The sequence below is a fragment of the Pelodiscus sinensis genome, chromosome 5 (genome assembly GCF_049634645.1).
Source record: "Pelodiscus sinensis isolate JC-2024 chromosome 5, ASM4963464v1, whole genome shotgun sequence".
Taxonomy (NCBI): domain Eukaryota; kingdom Metazoa; phylum Chordata; order Testudines; family Trionychidae; genus Pelodiscus; species Pelodiscus sinensis.
The window spans coordinates 111,431,714-111,451,357 of NC_134715.1; the positions used below are offsets into that span (position 1 = coordinate 111,431,714).

Sequence of the window (19,644 nt, forward strand, 5' to 3'; positions counted from 1 at the left end):
CTGGAGAGAGAGGTATTCCTACAAGCTATATAATCCCACTTTGGGGTCCCCAGGCCTTTGGCTTGAGCTCTGAGCATCTCATTATCTTCTTTAATCATTTATACTATTGCTAGCAAGGAAATTGTTGTGACAGGAGTAATGTTCCCTGCCACAGGGAATTCATTATTAGTCTCCGTGATTCTTTGCATTACTTACTTTTTTAGGACTTCCTCACTTTAGAGTGGGATGTCTTTCCCCCCTAGTGGATGCACTGACAAAGCAGGAAGGCTGTTGACAAGGTGAGGGAAATGTAGCATTTGCTGGTCCTGCCTCAGCTCCACCTACGAATTGGATGTCATTTGCCTAGGGCAGGGGTGGGAACCTTTTTTGGGTCAGAAGCTGACGACCCACAGAAAAATCAGTCAGGGGTCGCACACAAGTGAGAAGCAAATAAAACCCCACAAACAACCAAAACAAAAACAAAAAAACCCTCGCTGACATGGCCCCCGGCTAAGGAGAAAGATACTCCCCACATTCCCCTCACACATCAGAGCTGGGGGGGGGGGGGGGGGACAGCCTAGTAGATTTTGTGTGCAGGGAGGGCAGCCTGAGCTTCAGGGGACAGATCCAGGCAAGCTGGGGGGCTGAATGTGGGCCCTGGGCCTTAGGCTCCCCACCCCTGGGCTGGGGGGGGGGGCAGGGATAGAGGTCCCTGAGAAGATCAATTATTACAAGCACACTGTCTTGCTGCTTATCTACAGTGAGGAGTTGGTGAAAAACACTTAAAGCTTTCAAGGGAAGACAGGTGAATTCCTGGATCATTGAATTGCTCTTTAGTGGGGCCCCTAATTTTTGATAGCTTTGACTCCACTGTTTAAGTGAATTCTGTAGCTAGGTGGAGAACCTACAGGAAGAGTTGTCAGATGAATGGGATTTATCTTTTAGGCCCCCAATAACATGGTGATTCTCACAAGACCAGACCTTTTATCTTTCTCCTTTGGCTCCAGATGTTTTTCAATAGGGGATTATACCAGAGTGACAGCACATTAGGATCTGGTTGTGCAAGGTACAGTATGCCCTCAACTCCGTTTGCTGAGCACCTCCCAATGGTGTTCAGCACTTTGCAGGATCTGGCCTTTCGATCGATCATTTTTTTCTTTGTAATAGGCAACAACACTATAACTAATAGAAATATCCAAATGGATTTAAATTTATGGTGCTTAGCTAGTAGAGTCCATGGCAGAGTTTTCTCCTATCTGTAAAACAGGGATTAAGGATACTTACTTAGGTCCTGATCCTGAATAGACTCTGTCACACAAACTTATGCCTTTACAGACTGGGACAGTCCCACGACTTCACTGGGGCCACACACAGTTAAGCACGTGTTCAGTCATTGCAGGACGATTGCAGGGCATTATCTATTGAATGTAGATGTTTTGAGATTCAATATTTATATAGTTCTTTGAAAACATATTGAATTTTGGAAGTGTATTTTTTATTTCATCCATGGGATGCCTTTCCCTCATTCAAGGAGATTACAACTGTTGAGCTGTTAAGATTTTTGGCTGGAAGAGCTAGATGTGCAAAAAATCCTTGTGTTACTGAATACACAGATAATCTCTGACAAATCCTATCTGGTGAGTTTACACATAAGATTTGGATCTCGTATTTTGGCATACACTTTATCCTCATAATTTATAGCTCTTGGCCTTCAATCAGTGGAATCGCCACTAAAGTTTTCAGTAATATATGCTTCTGAAAACAATCCTGCGTGGTTTTAATGACAAAAAAAAAATTATAAAGATTTGACAATGTATGGGTTAAATTCTTTCTACTTTGAGAAGAATTCCGTTGGGAAGCCAGCTCATTCTGCGGCTTTTAAAAAAAACTTTATTCATTTGTGTTATTGCTTTATTAGGTATGCGAGCACACACATTATTGCTACCAGTAAGGTTTAAGGCTACTTTAACGAGTTTTTGAAAAATGCTTTGAACATCTCAGAGCATGCATTAGCCTCGTGAGTATTTAGCTGTAACATTTTCAAAACTTTGGTGATGGCTTTGTCTTTTATTAAAAAACCTATTATCGGAAAGTTTAAGTGAAGTAATTTTATTTCTTGTTTTAAGTCTTTCATATAGTTAGGTGACTCTCAGTTTTGCTTTGTCAAAGCAGTAGCTTGTATTTAACTAACCTCCGCAGTGTTATCATACACTCACACCACAGGTTCTATTGGCTTTTGGGTGCTACATTTAAGAGTCACATTAGGGCCATAATCTATCCAGGAAGGATGCAAATTGAATGTAGCCAAAAACAGTAGTTCCTTGAGAATGTCTTTTTCTACCATGGTGCAACCTTAGTCACTTTTGTTTCAAAGAGGATAAACAGGAGCAGGCTAAGAACTGTCACTGGATTATCAAGATGTGATGCTAATTAATTCACACTATCAGGAACTGTGTTAATAGCTGAAAAATGTTTACTGTACAACGAATAACAAAATATTAGAAGTCCCTGATATGTAAAGAGAAGTTACTTTTCCATTTAGGTTCAGAATAAATGCAATTCTGCCATTTTATGAGCAATTACAGAAACAAATACAATATTAGTGTTTACTTTCCCAAAAGAAACGGACATCTTGCTTAGATGAAAATATACAGCACTAATGCATGAACAGCTTTAGGGTATGTGCTCATACTAGTGCCATTCAAAAAATGATGAGTTATGCTCTAAAAATCATGATTGTCTTAAACATCATAAGATTTTAAAAATGATAAATGTGGGCTTCTTTTTTATTTTCCTTCTGGTGTTAGTGTCTCTAGGGTTTAGGTTTTCAAGTCCCTCTCATCCCAGTTATCACAGCTAAAACTTTATTATTTAATAAATGAACAGACTGTCATATATTCATATGAATCTAGAAGCTAGAGCTTACAGGGGAAAAAAACCCTACAATTATGAGAGTTGGAGCAGCAGAGTGGAGTAGGTCCAGAGGCCCTCTGCTGGAGGCCTTGTGGTTCTGCGTGTCTCTGCTCCAGAGCAGCGAGCAGTCCTGTGGCATCTTATAGACTAACTGAATTGTTGGGGCATAAGCTTTTGTGGGCAAAGACCCACTTCGTCAGATGCATATCAAGAAGTCGTCCTCCAGTCAGTCTAGAGTGGTTGTGGAGGAGCGGCCTATCCGAAGGCCTGCTGGAGCAACCAATGAGGGGCCACACGGGCCAAATAAAAGGCAAACAACAGAGCAGAGCCATCGATTGCAATGTGGAGCTTGAGGAGGGATGACTGGATTCTTGGCTCATTAAATTAATAGCAGAAGCAGGCACAGCTCAGTGCAGAGACCTCATCAGACTAAAGAGCCCAGAGAAGTCTGCCAAAGACTGGATGCCTGGCTGGCTGAATACTAGCAGGACTATGAAAAGGTCAATGCAGTCAGGCTCAGCCTGGGCAACTAAGCATAGAACCTGGCCAGACCACACAAGAGTACCAAGATAAGCCCTGATGGTCTGGTTGCAGATTGAGACCAGGGAGGGCTGTTGAAAGGACATTAGCCAAGGGTATTGAGATGAGTCCTGGCTGGATGACTGAAGAAGTTAGTGCCTTGAGAGGAAGTCTAAGATTTACAGCACCATACCAGCTTGTGAGAAGAACATGGGGATGTATACCCTGGAAGGAGGGGCAGTATGTGTCTCAGCTGGAGGGCTGAACTGTTGAAGACCCACTGAAAGAACATTGGCCAGGAGGTGTGGGGTGTTGGGACATGTTAGGATTAAATTAGGGGTCTCGGTAGTTACAATAAAGGTAATGGGGCATGGCTCAGGCAGACACTGCTTCTATTGATTTATAGACTTGCTTTGATTCCTCCTTTCCCGCTTGCTCAGGATAGAGAAGCATGCAGCTGTACCAAGGATGTAACTTGTAATGAATGCTCTCTGCGTTAATAATGCTATCTTCCTACCCCCATATCCTTTCCCATTCTCTCAAATATATTCAGGGTCACATCTTCCCCCCACTGAGTTGCTGATTTAAGGAGCTGTGTGATGTGAGAACTGCTTACATCAACTAAAAAGCTGTAAACGGGCGGGAATAAATATATTCATCACATGGTTATGATTATGCATTATATGGTGTGTACATTACTAAATTAGGGCTTAAAGGGTGATACTAACTAAGACAAAAAGGTGTACCTGTGGTTAGTCTGTTGCTTACTGGGATTCCAGGGACTGAGGAGGGGAGGTTGAGGTGGAACGAGTATCTACAATAAATGAGCCCTTCTCCCCCATCTACCTCTGGGTAACCTGTTCATTTCTAATAGGGGGCACTTGCAAGAGGTAGGTGACACTCCGATGTAAGACCAAAAAACAAAAGCAGGCTCACACCCAACTCATCACTGGGAACCATCCCCAGGAGGTGGGTGCTGCCCCATGAAAAAGAACAGATTACACATACATTGGCCAGAGAAAAGGGGCAGTCATGACAGGCAGAAGCTGACGCTGTTACAGCTGGTCACTAATACCTTTGAGCACTAACATCTGTTGAAAATAACATAATTTCCATTTTCTCCACTTGTCTATGAGCAGATACAAAATTGTTGCAGCGCTAGTACAAAAGATTGTGTCAGATCCTTCAAACTCTTATACCTGAGCCAAACTCACAGTCCTGTTTGGGGAAGCTGGAGAAAAACTAAAGCCAATGGAACTATTCTAGTGAACAAAATGAAGCACATGCATATGTGTCTGGACAATCCATTAGCTGTAATTTTAGGACACAGTTTGTGGAAATAAAACCCAATTGATAGTGGTTATTAACAAACTATTTATTAATAATTATTACCACAGTTATCTGACGTACTGTTTTTCCTTTTCTTTCTGTATTTAGTTCTGTATCCTGCAATTGTTAACCGGGAGTTGATTTCATGTAAGTTAGTACAACAAACAATAATAAAAATATTGCATACAGTCAAATCAGTATTCAACAGCAGAGTATTGTGTTCCTGTCTGCTGTTGCTTACCTTGAGGCTGGTGGATGTAGAGCTTGACAAAGCTAGGCTCACTGTTACCAGGATGTTACATGCAACTCTGTTGCCATGGCTCCCAATACTTAGTAACATAGCACTACCCCATATACACCACGAAGAGACTTCCATCATACTCCTAGCAAAGAGCCATGAGAACTTGCCTCTGTATTCAGACCTCTTTGACCACCTGCTAGTTCACTGTCTTCTAGACACCTTTTTATAGTCACGTATGCCACCACAGCACGACAGGGGAATTTGCGTGCCATGACTGGTCAGCAATGATAGGCACTAATCACTCTCTCATCACCCACCCAACCATATACACCTCAGATTTTGACCTGCCAAGGCACATGTGGTCGTCATCTGCACCATTTTTAAATAGGGTTGGGCAAATGTGCAGCTAATCTCTTCAAATGGGGTTTCTCTAATGATTCACGTTGTAGATGGAGCTGACTTCAGACTGTCAAATATTCTTGATGATTGCCCACTGACTTACTTACACAGCAGGCTAGCAGCTCTTCAGCTGACAGAAGACTATCAAATGGCTAGGCATACTGTACATGTGCTCAGAATACAAAACTGATACAATGAATTAAATGAGCATTACATTCTGCAACTCAGAATATGACACATTCACCTACTGCTCCTGCAATAGTTAATACACACAGAATGTGCACTGCTGCATGACAAGAGCACAAAATCCAGTTCTAAGAATAAAAATGATTTACAATGCAAAAATCCAAGTATTGCAACTTATACAACAACTCGGATGATTTCAACGTACACGATCTCCTTTTTCATGACACTTATTTGGAAATAAACTTTCTCTCTCTAATCCATGCACTGAATGGGTATCTTCCTCATTAGCCTATGTTTGTCAATGAAGCCTTTTTGGAATTTAGGAAGTTCTTTTTCTTTTTTCTTGGAGAACTGTACAAAGCAAGTATTGGATCCCTTTGATCACGGAACAAAAATATCTTCTCCCCTGTGTCTAACAGCTCAATGGCTTCTGCTGTAGCAAGGTTCAATGAATCAGGCTGGCCAGAAGGGTGTCTAGACAAACTTCCTAAGTGAGAGAATGATGCTGTTTCCAGGAGTTCAAGTTGCTTCTTCTTTAGCAGGCTATATTAAGAAAAGGGAATTAAATTTTAAAATGATTTATAAAAATAATAGTTCCGGCACAACATGGTACACCTGACTATATAGTCAAATTCTAGTAAAAATATTCATTGTACTTTGGGAAACTAATGTAAACTGTATTTAGAAATTGACATACTGTATGTATCATGTACACCATCCCAACCCAGCATCTACTTCATTGTATGAAATATAGTATCCAATGAGTAAGTAGCTTTATAAAAAATGTTACATACAAGAAAGCAAATGGGCAAAACATGTGGAGCATCAATATTTCCTTTGAAAGGATTTTATTATTACTGCTCAGTAAGTGTACAGGATGCTTTATGGAATGTTGAGTTCCATATTCACATGCATTCTGAGCTAGGACAACAGTGGCAGAAGATCTATATTTGTGATTATTTTCATGAATTCTAAAACACTTCTCATAAAAAGGGAGGACTCTTGGGAGAGATGAAGTACAAGTTTTATTTTCCCTTAGAGCAAAACCTAAATGTTTCTTTACCTTTCTTTTCTCCTGTTTGCAGAATGCATCTTCTCCAAGCCTTTGCTTATCAAATCCTGCCTTACTTTGCTCTCTAATGCTTGCCATGACCCTTGGTGCTTCCTAAGGGAGTAAGGAGGGAAACAAGAGAAAATACTGAATTTTACATCCCCACCTTCAAAACAAAACAAATACAACCACTCCCCAAACCAACAAAAATAACCAGAATCGTGTGGTTTTAGTTATTTAAAATGAAGGTTAATAATAACTTAACTACATTCATCAGGAATGTTCAGTTATTTTTGCTAAAATGTCCTGCCCAACAATATTTATAATGGAGCGCTCCTACATGACCCATGCTCTCTACTGTAAGATGCTTCCTTCATCCTCTTGTGTGACTCCCGTATTCTGGGTTCCAGTAGCCTTTGTGGATCTGCCACTCTCTCTCCTGTGCAGGTAAAAAGAGAGTGGGAGGGCAGAAGCAAGAGCTGGGCAAAACTTGGACCCCTTTCTCAAAACATATAAGCCCGCACAGCTGAGCCAGTAAAGAGTAAAGTAATCAAGGAAGGACCATAATTATGAAGTTAGGCATGTGCATAGATGTATGCAAGACAGGGGCAATGCAGCTAGTTCTCCATGATGTATAGTCACTTTGTTAGATTTAAAAGAAAAATTAAGATTTATACACCAAAAAGACAGCTGCATAAGCATGGAATCTCACTTGCTTGAGTATCAGAGGGGTAGCCGTGTTAGTCTGAATCTGCAAAAGCATCTGACGAAGTGGGTCTTTGCCCACGAAAGCTTATGCTCCTACACTTCAGTTAGTCTATAAGGTGCCACAGGACTCCTCGTCACTTGCTTGAATGGACTTAATAATTTGCTTACGTGGCCTAAAACAGAAAAGTTATAGGAGCAATTAACAATTGGTCACTGAATATGCTGTGCACCTTTTAAAAATTTCTGCAAAATCTAGGACAGCTCTGCCCACTATGTAGCTTGTTTATATTACCCAACAGGAAGCAAGGAGAATCACACACTTTCTTCTGTCCAGCCTGAGGAAAGGCTGGATCTATGGTGTTTCCTACAAGGACTTAAAAATGGGGAACTGATTGCTAAAGCTGGGTTTGGATATGATAATACTAAAACCTCATTAACGGCTTGGACCAAAGTGACAGTGATCTAATCAGACAGTTGATTGCATTAGATTTCTACAGGGCAAATAGCTAGGTTAGCTCTTCTCATGAGATCACTATTGTCCTGGACAGAAATCTTGTAAGCACAGCTGTTCTTGCCAGTTTTCCTCTCTGCCACTGAACTGGAAATTTAGCTCCTTCCGATCTTTGTTCAAACAAAGAAGACCAGACTCTTAAGACCATGTCTGGCTCTAAAGCCTCACATACCTATGTATTTGTAAAGGTTAAGATTTGCGCTTTTGTGGGTAATGCTTTTTTAGTATTGTGTGTGCAAACCTGCAATTTATCGCTTAGTTTACTTTTTATTTCCTTTACACATAAGGTCCCATATATTTAAATGAAAAACCTTAGAGAGGACAACAGTAGACAAAAACAACAGAGTTACAGAGTGACCAGTCAACCAGACACCATGAGGAACTAGAAGTAAACTATCAGGTTGGACCTCCCTGGTCCGGCACCCTCAGGACCTGACTGGTCCTGATTGAGGGGATTTGCTGGACCAGGGGAGGTCCCTACCCTCCTGACCTGTGCTGCAATGCTGCCCTCTCCTTGCACTATGTTCCAGCCTGACCTGCTGCTGCTTGACCAGCCGTCGCTCCCTGGGCTGGGACTCACCAGTTCCTACTGGCCCCGCTGCTGCTGAGGCTGTGCAGCCAGGGCGGGAGCTCCCTGACCACTGCCTGGGCCAGGGCTAGAGCTCTGCAGTCGGAGCTCCACTGCCGGGGCTGCACAGCTGGTGCCAGAGCTTCCCGGCAGCCCCCAGGGCAGGAGCTATGTGGCTGCTGCCAGCCCCCTGCTATTGCCTAGCTGCTGGGACCTGCCCCCTCCTGGCTGAGTTGCTGCCCTCCCTACAGTGCTCCTGCCCTGTGGCCACACCTCCCTATACCTGGATTGAACCATGGATGTTGCTGGACCAGAGAGTCCTGGTTAAGGAAAGTACAAACTGTATTGTATTGTACTGTGGCTGTACTGCATCATAAAGGGAGGCATATCTGGACTGCCTGCCCCCACTCCCCACCTCTGTGTGGGGAAGCCAATTACAAGTAGGAGGCGTGAACCCTGTTTATCTTCCCTCCCTACCCAGGGGCTTGGAGGGGAACAAACTTACAAGCTCAAAGCTGGGGAAAGAAAATTTCCAAAATGGTACTGAAACCTGGGCTGGAGTGTCAGCTGCCTGAATGCTGTGCTCTGGAGGAGCATCTCAGTTTAAGATAGTTTCTATTGAGCGTCCATTGATACTGTGCGCCCCCAGGTGCCTCACTCATCATCTTGTAGACAGGGGGCTAGAAGCTGCTGCCTGTCCTGAGCCCCACTTGCCAGGAAGCTACTGCCCAGGTGTGAGCCCCCACTCCATGCAGACCACCTTAAGGAACACTCCCTAACGGCTTGTTCAGAGTTATGAACATTTCATAATTATGAACAACTTCCATTCCCAAGGTGTCCCTAACTCTGAGGCTCGACTGTAATTTACAGCGTTGTCTTACCCCACATAACTGCCTACTACCTTCCCTGTGAGACAGCAACAGTCTATAGCAAATTAAAACAAATAAAATACAGCAAAAGAAAATGGGGTAAATAAGAAAATGGAGGGGGAACATTTAAAAGCAAAGAAAGAGTTGGCTACATCTATGAATTATACAGATCACATTTTTCTCCCGTTAAAGTCATACTGTAGTTAAGATATTTAAAACAATCACAAAGTTTTCTAGTTCAAATGATTTATTTCCGCTCAGAAACAATATTTCAGCAGGAAAATGCATTCATTTGCTTGTACCGCTGCACCTGTCTTAAAGTAATAGCCCCTAGTTGGAATTTTCAGCTCTAAACTGGCACACACTTACCTCTTTCTACAACTGTCGGCTTCCTCCACGTTGTTGTCACTTTCAATAACACTGTCTGCGTATCTGCCGCTGATTGAATCTAGTACTGAAAGAAGCTCAGTCTGTGAACTCGAAGGCAGCAGTAAGTTCAACAATCTGTGCAACATCCCCACTGGTACCATTGTCAGTTTGGTTAAATAAGCTGCCAATTGGAGCTCCTAGAGGAATCAATGATAAAAGTTCAGACATATTCAACATCATACCATAAGGCCCCATATCCCAGCTCCTCTTTTTTTTTTTTTTTCCTGTCTGAGTAAGGGAGCCTGCCCCATTCTCTCTGCAAGAGGATTTCTTGTGCAAATGTTATTCATTCCCAGAGACACTTTCCCTCTATCACTAATCCTGTTAAGGCTCTCTCTCTCTCTCTATTGGACTCGACAGGCCATGCCACTTAGCAAGATGGACTGATCGCTAGATGCTACTACCTTCAAGGGACAGCTCTCCCCATCACACAGCATTACAACAAAGGAAATGATCGGTAGCTTTAAATTTGAAACATTATAAAATGTACCACTTTGGAGGAAAAACTGTACAATGAAAATCATTTTAAAAGTCAATGGCCTTGGGAACCTGCACTATTATCACTAGCTATGTAATTTACACCATTGATTAGCATGTGCATGAAAATCTTTCACTTCATTCTGGGACTTACAGTCAGCCTGACTCTATGCATTAAGTTATTGTGCAGCCACATAAATGGTTGCACAATTCTCCACTGTTTGGAAATTACCATGCAACCGTCCTCTAGAGTGTAAGCTTTCATTTAAAAACAAAAACAACTGCCTCCCCCCAAAGCCTCCAGTCCTTATTGTGGAAAAGGAAACATTCAAAATAGGAATGGAATGTACGAGCTATGCATATTTCTCAATCTGCATGGAGCAATCGCTGGGAGAGAAGTCTGAATGAATGCCATTTCTCTCAAAGGTGCTTCTAACTAAAAATGGTTATGCACCTTTTTTTTCCCCACTTGGGTGGTGGCAGCATATCACCCAACATCAGGGAATCTGTGACCTCGAGGAGTTTTTAAGCAGAAGCCTATAGAGACAAGGTATTATTAAAGTCTTTTGTGGGTCCCCACCTTCTGCACTCGAAGTGCCAGAGTGGGGAACAGTCATCCCAACACACAAGTGGAAGAAAAAAATCTTTTTGAACCCCAGAAGATTCACTTGGGAACTTCTTCCTTGAGGGTACACCCCAAGATCTTTTACCACAAGAGAGCTTGAACAAAAAATCCCAAACTGTAATCTCTGATAGCTGGCCTCCCAGTCTTAGGCATGCATACAGAGACCGTCCAGGACACAAGAATTACATCATGGTCTCAAAAAAGGAGATTTTATTAACAAAACAAAAGGCTATACTTGGTAAAAAACACTTGGTTCCTAGGTGTAATAAGACAAACTAAGAAAAAACAGATTAAAGCACAGAGAATTGCTTTCATGGGATTCAGTTTTAGTTAACAGTGTAAGCGGAGGGGGGAGGCACATGGACTCATCATAGAGAAATTTAACCAAACTACAAAACAAAGAAAATAACCTGACCGTGTCTGAGATGAATAGGAGGAGTGCTAGCCAGCACCCGGTGACTAAGGGATTAAATTCAGGTAACTAGCAAGGGTGTTGGCCAGAAGAATCAATGGAAACACGGTGCTGAAATCTGAATTGTATAAGATATCTTGCCTGCTTTCTTTGTGTGGGAGAGTTAAGCCAGGAGTTGAGAGACAAAGAACAATTTAAACCAAGGCAGGACTACCATGCCTCCAAGGAATTTGGGGTATGGAAGTGGACTGAATCAGGAAGGGGTTGTGAGTAAATAAAGGGAAAGGTGTATTTAGTCACGATTAAGGTATTTTTCTTTATTTTTGTGGTTTGGTGTGAACTGTTCTGTGTAAATCCATGCCTTCCCTCCTCCATTCACTATCTAAGGGTATGTCTACACTACAGCACTAATTCGAACTAATTTAGTTCGAATTAGTTAATTAGAACTAAGCTAATTCAAATTAGCGCATCTAGACTTAAAAACTAGTTCGAATTAGCGTTTTGCTAATTCGAACTAGCATGACCACACAGAGTGAACCCTGACCTGAGGTTAAGTCTGGCCGGAAGCAGTGCCGGCAGGGCATCAGATTAGGACTTAGAGTGTGGAGCTGCTGCCTCAGGCTAGCCGAGGGCTGTGCTTAAAGGGACCCGACCCCCACCCCGGACAGACAGTTCTCAGGGGTTCCCCGCTTGCAAAGCAGTCCTGGCTTGGAGTGCCCTGAGTGCCCGCACTTGGCACATCACAGCACTCAGCCATCAGCCCGGCTGCACTTGCCGCAGGCTGCCATCCGGGGGGGGGGGGTCAATTGGGGGGCTGCAGAAGAGCTTCCACCTCAAGCTGCCCGCAGAGCCACCCCAGTCCTCCCCATCGGGGGCTCGTACCCCATTCCTCCCTCACCTCCTTCCACTTACCCCTCCCTAGCCCCCTTTCCTGATGTAAAGGACACATGTGTTCAAAAATAGAAACTCTCTTTATTGAACAAAACTCGGGGAGACTGGGAAAAGAAGGTGAGAGAGGGGAAGAGAGAGGGTGGGAGAGGGGAGGGCAACTAAAATGATCAGGGGTTTGGAACAGGTCCCATATGAAGAGAGGCTAAAGAGACTGGGACTTCTCAGCTTAGAAAAGAGGAGACTGAGGGGGGATATGATAGAGGTCTATAAAAGCATGAGTGGTGTGGAGAGGGTGCATAAAGAAAAGTTCTTCATTAGTTCCCATAATAGAAGGACTAAAGGACACCAAATCAAATGAATGGGTAGCAGGCTTCAAACTAATAACTGAAAGTTCTTTTTCACAAAGCAAATAGTCAACCTGTGGAACTCCTTGCTGCAGGAGGCTGTGAAGGCTAGAACTAGAACAGAGTTTAAAGAGAAGTGAGATAAAGTCATGGAGGTTGGGTCCATGGAGTGCTGTTAGCCAGGGGGCAGGAATGGTGTCCCTGGCCTCTGTTTGTGGAAGGCTGAAGATGGATGGCACGAGACAAATGGCTTGGTCATTGTCTTCGGTCCATCCCCTCCAGGGTATCTAGTGTTGGCCGCTGTCGGCAGACAGGCTACTGGGCTAGATGGACCTTTGGTCTGACCCAGTACGGCCATTCTAAGCTCAGGGCTCAGGATTGGGGGTCTCAGTGGACCACCTTGATTTTCATGCCAACCTGCTCCTGGGTGGCCAGGCTGGCAGCTATCCTGCCCTAGATGGCCACTTTCCTGTGCCTAGTGCGGAGGTCGTGGATGAGGTCCACGATGTCTGCACTAGACCAGGCGGGTGCCCGCCTCTTGCGGACCTGGGCAGGCTCCCGGGAGCCGCAGCCTGGTCCCGGGAAGAGGCGGCAGGCTGGGTGGCAGCGGGTGGCCAGCTCGAGCCGTGCCAGGTGCAGGGTCTGCTGGCTGGGTGCTGGCAGGCTTGCACCTGGCACGGACACCGTAACCAGCCCGTGCCCCTTTAAGGGCTCCGGGGCCGGGAGTGGGGCAGAAGAGTTTCCCTGGTGGTGCCCAGAGTGGCCACCAGGGAAAGCTGGGAAGGGCTAGCCTCCCACTATTTCGAATTAAGTGGCTACACAGCCCTTAATTCGAACTAGTTAATTTGAACTAGGCGATAGTCCTCGTAGAATGAGGTTTACCTAGTTCGAATTAAGCGCACCGCTAGTTCGAATTAAGTTCGAACTAGCGGTTTGCATGTGTATCGCCTATCAAAGTTAATTCAAACTAACGTCTGTTAGTTCGAATTAACTTTGTAGTGTAGACATACCCTAAGAGTCGTTCCCAGAGATTTTCTGTGTTTTAATTTGTTTTACTTAGTTGCTCTGCAAAACCTAGCAATCAAGTATGCCTTATCAAGTATATCTTTTGTTTTATTAATAAAAATCACTTTTTAAAGATGATGATTTGATTCTTGTGTCCTGGAAAGGAACAGGGGCTCTGTGTGTGTATGTCTGTCTGTCTAAGACAAATGGTCAGCTATCAGGGACTGCAATTTATTTTTCCTCTTTTCTTTTTTCAACCTCATTGGGGCAAAAAAGCTTGGGGTACCCCTGGGAAAGGAATTTAAGTGTTCCCTCCTATTTTTTCAGGGTTGATGGTGGCAGCTTTTGTTTATTTCTCAGAGCCAGTGTATCTGTGACTCTGGGGAGGTTCTGTAAGCAGAGCCCAGAGGCAAGGTATTTAAGGTCTTTGCAGGCCCCTATCTTCTGCACTCGGAGTGCGAGAGTGGGGATCAGACCAGACATCATCTCACTAAAACATTACCTATCTATTCACATATCTGTACTTCCAAGGTATGATTCTAGACATGAGTATTCCTTTTCTAGACATGGGATCCCTGCCAGGTTCAATTAATCTTTTTTCACCTAGTTTGAACTCCCACAAAAGAAAAGCAGCAGGCAGATTCCCTTTTAATTCAAATCTCAAGACTTTCTTCTCATTGGTTCTCCTGGTTCCCTGCCAATACTTCCTGGCTACATGGGTTTAAGCCTTTAGTTACTGAATGCTGGAATGTTTAGAAAAGGACAGCATCCCTTCGATCCATCACAGGTGCACCTTCAAAATGCCTGCTTAGACCCCAAGGAGGGCTTAGACTGTCCCTAGCTGTTCCCAGACTGAGGCCTGGATGGCTTGAGACAGGGATACCGAGACTGCCAGCATGAGAAATCAGTCCTAGGATGAGGAGGGAAAAGTGTCCTCAAGGACAGTGTTTTGAAGCCCTTATGTTGCATAGATGGCACATACATCCCCAAGGACATCATGGTGTTATGAAAGTCTTTGAGGCTATGCAACTTTGAATGAGTTTGTTCTACAAAAAGGCCCAACTGATCAAAGGGAAGATCCTGTTGGGCTTGCTGGACCTCAGGGATAAGGCTCAATGGTTAGAGCCAGGGAACACATTGCATGGCGATGCTGGAAGACAGAATCCACACTGCTGAGTCTACAGTGTCCAGAGAGGCCTGGAGTCAGGTTCAGAAACTGCCTTACCATTCTGGACCAAGGCGGCAAACTTATCCCAAGATTTTTGAGGGAGCAAATCCTTAATCTTCACCAAAGAATCCCAAGAGTTATACCCATAACAACTCAGAATAGCCTGTTGTTTTGCTATCTGGAGTAGTAATCCCCCTGTAGAGTAGACCTTTCAGACAAATAGGTCAGGATGCTTAATATCCTTTGACTTAGGTGCAAGAGCTTGATGGCCCTGATGCTCTTTTTCGTTCATCGCCTCCACCATCAGGGAACACAGTGGAGGGTGGGTGAACAAATATTCAAGCTCCTTGACAAAGTATTTTCTTTCTACTCCCTTAGACGTTGGGGGACTAGAGACAGGAGTGGGCCAGACGGTCTTTGTTGAGGCTAGGATAGACATGATAATTTGGAGGGCCACCCTGGAAGGGCCTTCATGAGCCAGGATGTTGACCATGGAGTCATCCTGTTCTATTACCTCCTCCACCTAGAGGTTAAGACTAAGGGCCACCTTATGGAACAGCTCCTGAAAAGCCTTATAGTCTATGGGGGAGAGGACCAGAGATGGGGGGGGGGTGGCCGTCACCACCTTGTCTGGGGAATAAGATAAGCTACCGGGCGATCTGCGTTCTGTTCATCCCCTGGTTGGTCCTGGCTATGCTAGGCCCCTGGCAATGGTGTAATCAGAGGCATTGGATCTGGTGGCAGGGGGTGACTGATAGTCACTTTGGAGCCCAGGACTTAGAATTGGCCAACAGAGGGCCAGTGGGCCTGGTGGAATGCTCATCCAAAATTGCCACTATGGCGGCTACTGTGGGGGACTCACTGGTTCACAGAGAGATGAGGACCTGTTGATATCAACCAGCCTGGGGCCACAGAAGTTTCCTTCAGGAGAGATGAGGGGCAACCTGAGCGAGAAGGCCAACGTGTGGCTGTGCCAGCTACCACTGAAGGGGCAGTCAGTGCAGGGGTGTCGGGTGATCAGGCCTGCATCACTCACCAGACTGTGACCAGCATGGAGGCTGCATGCAGTGCATGGAAGATGCTGAGATGGAGACCAGCACTGGGACTGAGATCGAGACTAATATTGGGAGCGGGATTTGTGTCAAGAGCGGGACTGGCATGGAGAGCAATGACGGGAGCATCGTGACTAAAGCCAGTGCTCAGGTGAAGCCACGTGCACCAAAGATTGGAGCTGGATGAGGTCCGAGAAGGGCTTTGGTCAAGCTGATGGTGCATGTAGGAGCCAGGAGTTGGACGGTGCCATGAAACCCCTTGATGCCAGCCAGTGCTGGAATGGTTGGAGCAACAAGACAACTCTGAACCTGACCGGGATCTGCTCACCACAGAAGCCCTCAAGCAGGAATGGCTCCGAGAAGACCGGCTGCGAGAATGATTCTGTGAGTCATTCCGATGGTGCTCGATAGAGCAGTGTGGTCATTGCAAGCAGAGGGATGCTGGGGCTCGGGCAAGAGGGCCCAGCATGGCTGACTTCCCCTATGTTGTCTGGAGGGGAGCGGTAGGCCTGTCCCTAGAAGAGGACCGGGTCATCTCAACAGTACCCCTCGCAGCCTCTTCGCTTTCTCCCTTAGAGAGTCCAAGACGTCTGGGCTCAGGATGTGGGAGGAGTTTGGCACCTTCATGCCTCAGAGCCATGGAGGGTGTGGAGGCCGAAGGCGCTGCTGAGGAGGACTTGGCCTCTTTAGAAGGCTGTGCTGGAGAATGAGTCTGACACCGGGTGGAGGGCTTCGGGGCTCACCAGTGCTGAGATTCCTTCTTTGGAGCCAGTCCCTGGACTGACGGTGGTGCATTATGTACTAAAGCACTCAGTGCCACATCCTCTCTCTTCATGGTACTTGTGATGCAAGAGAGCCACAGTTTCAACAGCCATCACTGGTGGTAAGAAGGAACTGAAAGGTGTTTGGGTCGGCAGGGTCATATATAGTGCGCTGCAAGGGTTCCACTCCAGGGGGCTCCACGGCTGACCCAATGGGAAGTAGTAGGGTAAAACTTTCTGGCAGCCATGCATGTGGCACCTGCACATCTAACTGGAATATATTTGAGCAATCACTCAAAGAAGAAGCCTAATGATGTTAATTATTTCACTGCCTCTTGGATACTGCAAACAACCCCACCCCACCTCCTACTCCTTCTTGGGTGCCACTGCCAAGAGCTTTTTGTCCGCCAGGTCCAGCTGTCAAAATCCCAGCATGCACCTGACAATTTCAGGACAAAAATCTATAGAACTTTGAAAACCTGGGGCTAGATTCAAACAGCAACATTAAATGAATACCACAAAGGATGCTGCATTGGCCACTATGGAAGGAGCTAGCGAGGATGGAGGGAGGGCAAAACCATGTGTAGAGGGAATATCCCACTGAGTAACTGTAGCTATAATGTGCTATGTAAATAATAAGACCCCAGTTCTAACAATCCTTAACTGTCATTCCCTCTCTGTGTCCTATTCATATCCTTTGCCTGCTCACAATAGATATACGATAGTTACTCGGTGACAACTCCCATCAGTTATAAATGTTCTAAACCACCCTCCGCTACCACAAGCCTTGCTGTGATAATCCACCAGTCCTCAGAAAGGCAGCACCACTTATGCACTGTTTACCAGCCTGTCTGTAGCAGATGCTGGAGATTAGTACTGAGGCCAGATCACATGCACAAGAAACCCCCAGGAACAAGTGAATACAGAACAGGAAAAACAGCCTAAATCAATTTATTTGTCCAGAGAGGATTCAAAATGTTGCAGCTCACACTTCTCTGTAACAGGAATTTTATACAGCTGTCTGGAAAGAATCTGCAGAAGAGTTCAGGCAAATGCAGAGTCTGACTATCTTTAGGATTCTCAAAAAGGAAGGCTTTGCAGAGTAGGCCTTTCTATCTTAAGAATGACATTCAATCCCCTTTTACCTACACTAAAAAAAAACCAAACACACACAACTCTCAATCCAAAATCAAAGACACAAAATTAAACTAGCAATCAATGAACCAGCATAACCATAACCCTACCCCAAGCAGAAATTTTAACCAGAAAAGGGAGAAGAGACAACGACTCCATGACGTCCTCCAGAGACTTTACCCGTTCTATCGGTTTTACACAGAAGATGCTCAGATATTGTGATGGTTATCAGTATGAAACTAAAAAATGGAAAAAAAAAAATCTACCCTAAACTTTGTGTTATAATTTTGAACATTGTTGCCTCTTACGGAATCTTGCTAGAACCAATGAGGCATAAGGTAGGTATAAAGTTATATCAGTCTATGAACCACTATCCCCTTTCCCTAAAAGTGATAGGGCTTGAAGTAAGTCATTTAATTCATATATATATATATATATATATATATATATATATATATATATATATATATATATGCACACACACACACATACACACACACACAGATGCCGAAAGTATTATGACTGAGTTCTTGGCTTTCATCTTCATCAGTTTACTCTTAAATGTTCTTAGATGTATACTTTTTTCACACACGCTGACCCTTAACTTTCTGTATCAAGGCTCATTTGGATTGAAGCAAAATATGGTGTTAATCTTTAAGGGTACATCTACACAGCAACATTATTTGAAAATAACTGGCGTTATTTCAAAATAACTTGGTTTGCGTCTACACAGCAAGCAGTTATTTCAAAATAATGTCAAAACATTGTCAAACTGGAGGACTTCTTATTCCAACTCCTGTAACCCTCATTGTACGAGGAGTAAGGGAAGTTGGAGGAAGAGTGCTCTATTTCAAAATGAGTGCTGTGTAGATGCTCCTGATTTCAAAATAAGCCATTTTGAAATAAGATATGTAATTGACATAGCTCAATTTATGTAGTTTATTTCAAGTTAAGCCCTGCTGTGTAGACACACCCTAAAGTGCTGCAGGACTATTTGTTGTTTTTAAAAAAATTTCAATTACAGATTAACACAACTACTCCTCTGAAACTTTTGTCCTTTCCAAGTTGCTTTATAATGTGTCTGGGTTGCTCTTAGAAATCCAGCAAAATGCATTATAGGAAGCCAATAACTTCTAGCTGGCTGCACTGTTCATCTACTTTCTGGTGACGTACGATTTCAGGGGCAGCATCACAAAATTGTATCCGTGCGCCAAAACTTTCAGAAGAGTGTCATATTCTTTCCCTCTCCATTCAATGAGAGAATTAGTTACTGCTAAACTACAAGACTCTTGATTCCTTTGGTCACTAGGATTATGAAGTATCTCTGTTTCCTCTTGTACCTCTTTTCTGATTCATACAGACCCCAAAGGAAAGACTTTAATCAGAAACATGTGGAAAATTCCTTTTAAAACTACCACAAGGACAAAACTGATTAGGGTAAAAGGTTTCCTTTGAAACAAACGAGAATCAGCAATAGCTGTGTTCAGCTACTGTTTGGGGGTTGTTTCTCCACTTTCAATCATGCATTAGGTGAATGCATCAACCTCTGCCTCTTCAAATGCCACAGAACCTGAACAAACACTCTATCAGCTATATAGATGCCTGGAGCTGGAGTGGAGACAATGTTTATCCAAACTCTGGTCCTTCCAGACAACAGCAACAGAGGAACAAAGTCTCAGAATATCCTAAAGCATTTCCCGTAAAAGGGAACATTTCAGGATAGGAATTCTTTTCTGTAAACAAGCTCTGGAATTGAGGAGCTGGCTTGTTTTGTGTTCTCCCTAATGATGCTTTTCTATGTATGCTTGATGACATGGCAAGATACAGGCCTGTAAGCAGGAATTTTTGTGGGGGGGGGCAAGCTGTGGGAGAGGCTGATGGTTGCCCAACCCCCGTGGCCTTGCCCCACCCCCACTCCTGGGAAGAAAGGGGGAATCAGCCCCAGTTTTCCCCCCGCTGGCCAGAGGAAGGAGGCTGCTAGCACGCCGCCTCTGCTTTTCCCTGGCCGGCTGGAGCAAAAGGGAGGAAGGCTGGCAGTGTGCCACCTCTGCTTTCCCCCATCTGGCTGGAGCA

General features: G+C 44.3%; 1 protein-coding gene across 4 annotated transcripts in view; it reads right to left on the reverse strand.

The window, feature by feature from the left end:
• Nucleotides 1-4,765: 4,765 nt before the first annotated feature.
• Nucleotides 4,766-19,644, reverse strand: part of EVC2 (EvC ciliary complex subunit 2) — a 156,110-nt gene continuing 141,231 nt past the window's right edge. For all 4 annotated transcript variants that reach the window (XM_075930754.1, XM_075930753.1, XM_075930752.1 and 1 more), the window contains 3 exons: nt 9,643-9,839; nt 6,630-6,731; nt 4,766-6,109 (listed from right to left, as the gene is read on the reverse strand). In XM_075930754.1, the coding sequence (XP_075786869.1) occupies nt 5,851-6,109; nt 6,630-6,731; nt 9,643-9,839 (558 nt within the window). In that variant the 3' untranslated portion in view covers nt 4,766-5,850. The remainder of the gene's footprint in view (nt 6,110-6,629; nt 6,732-9,642; nt 9,840-19,644) is intronic.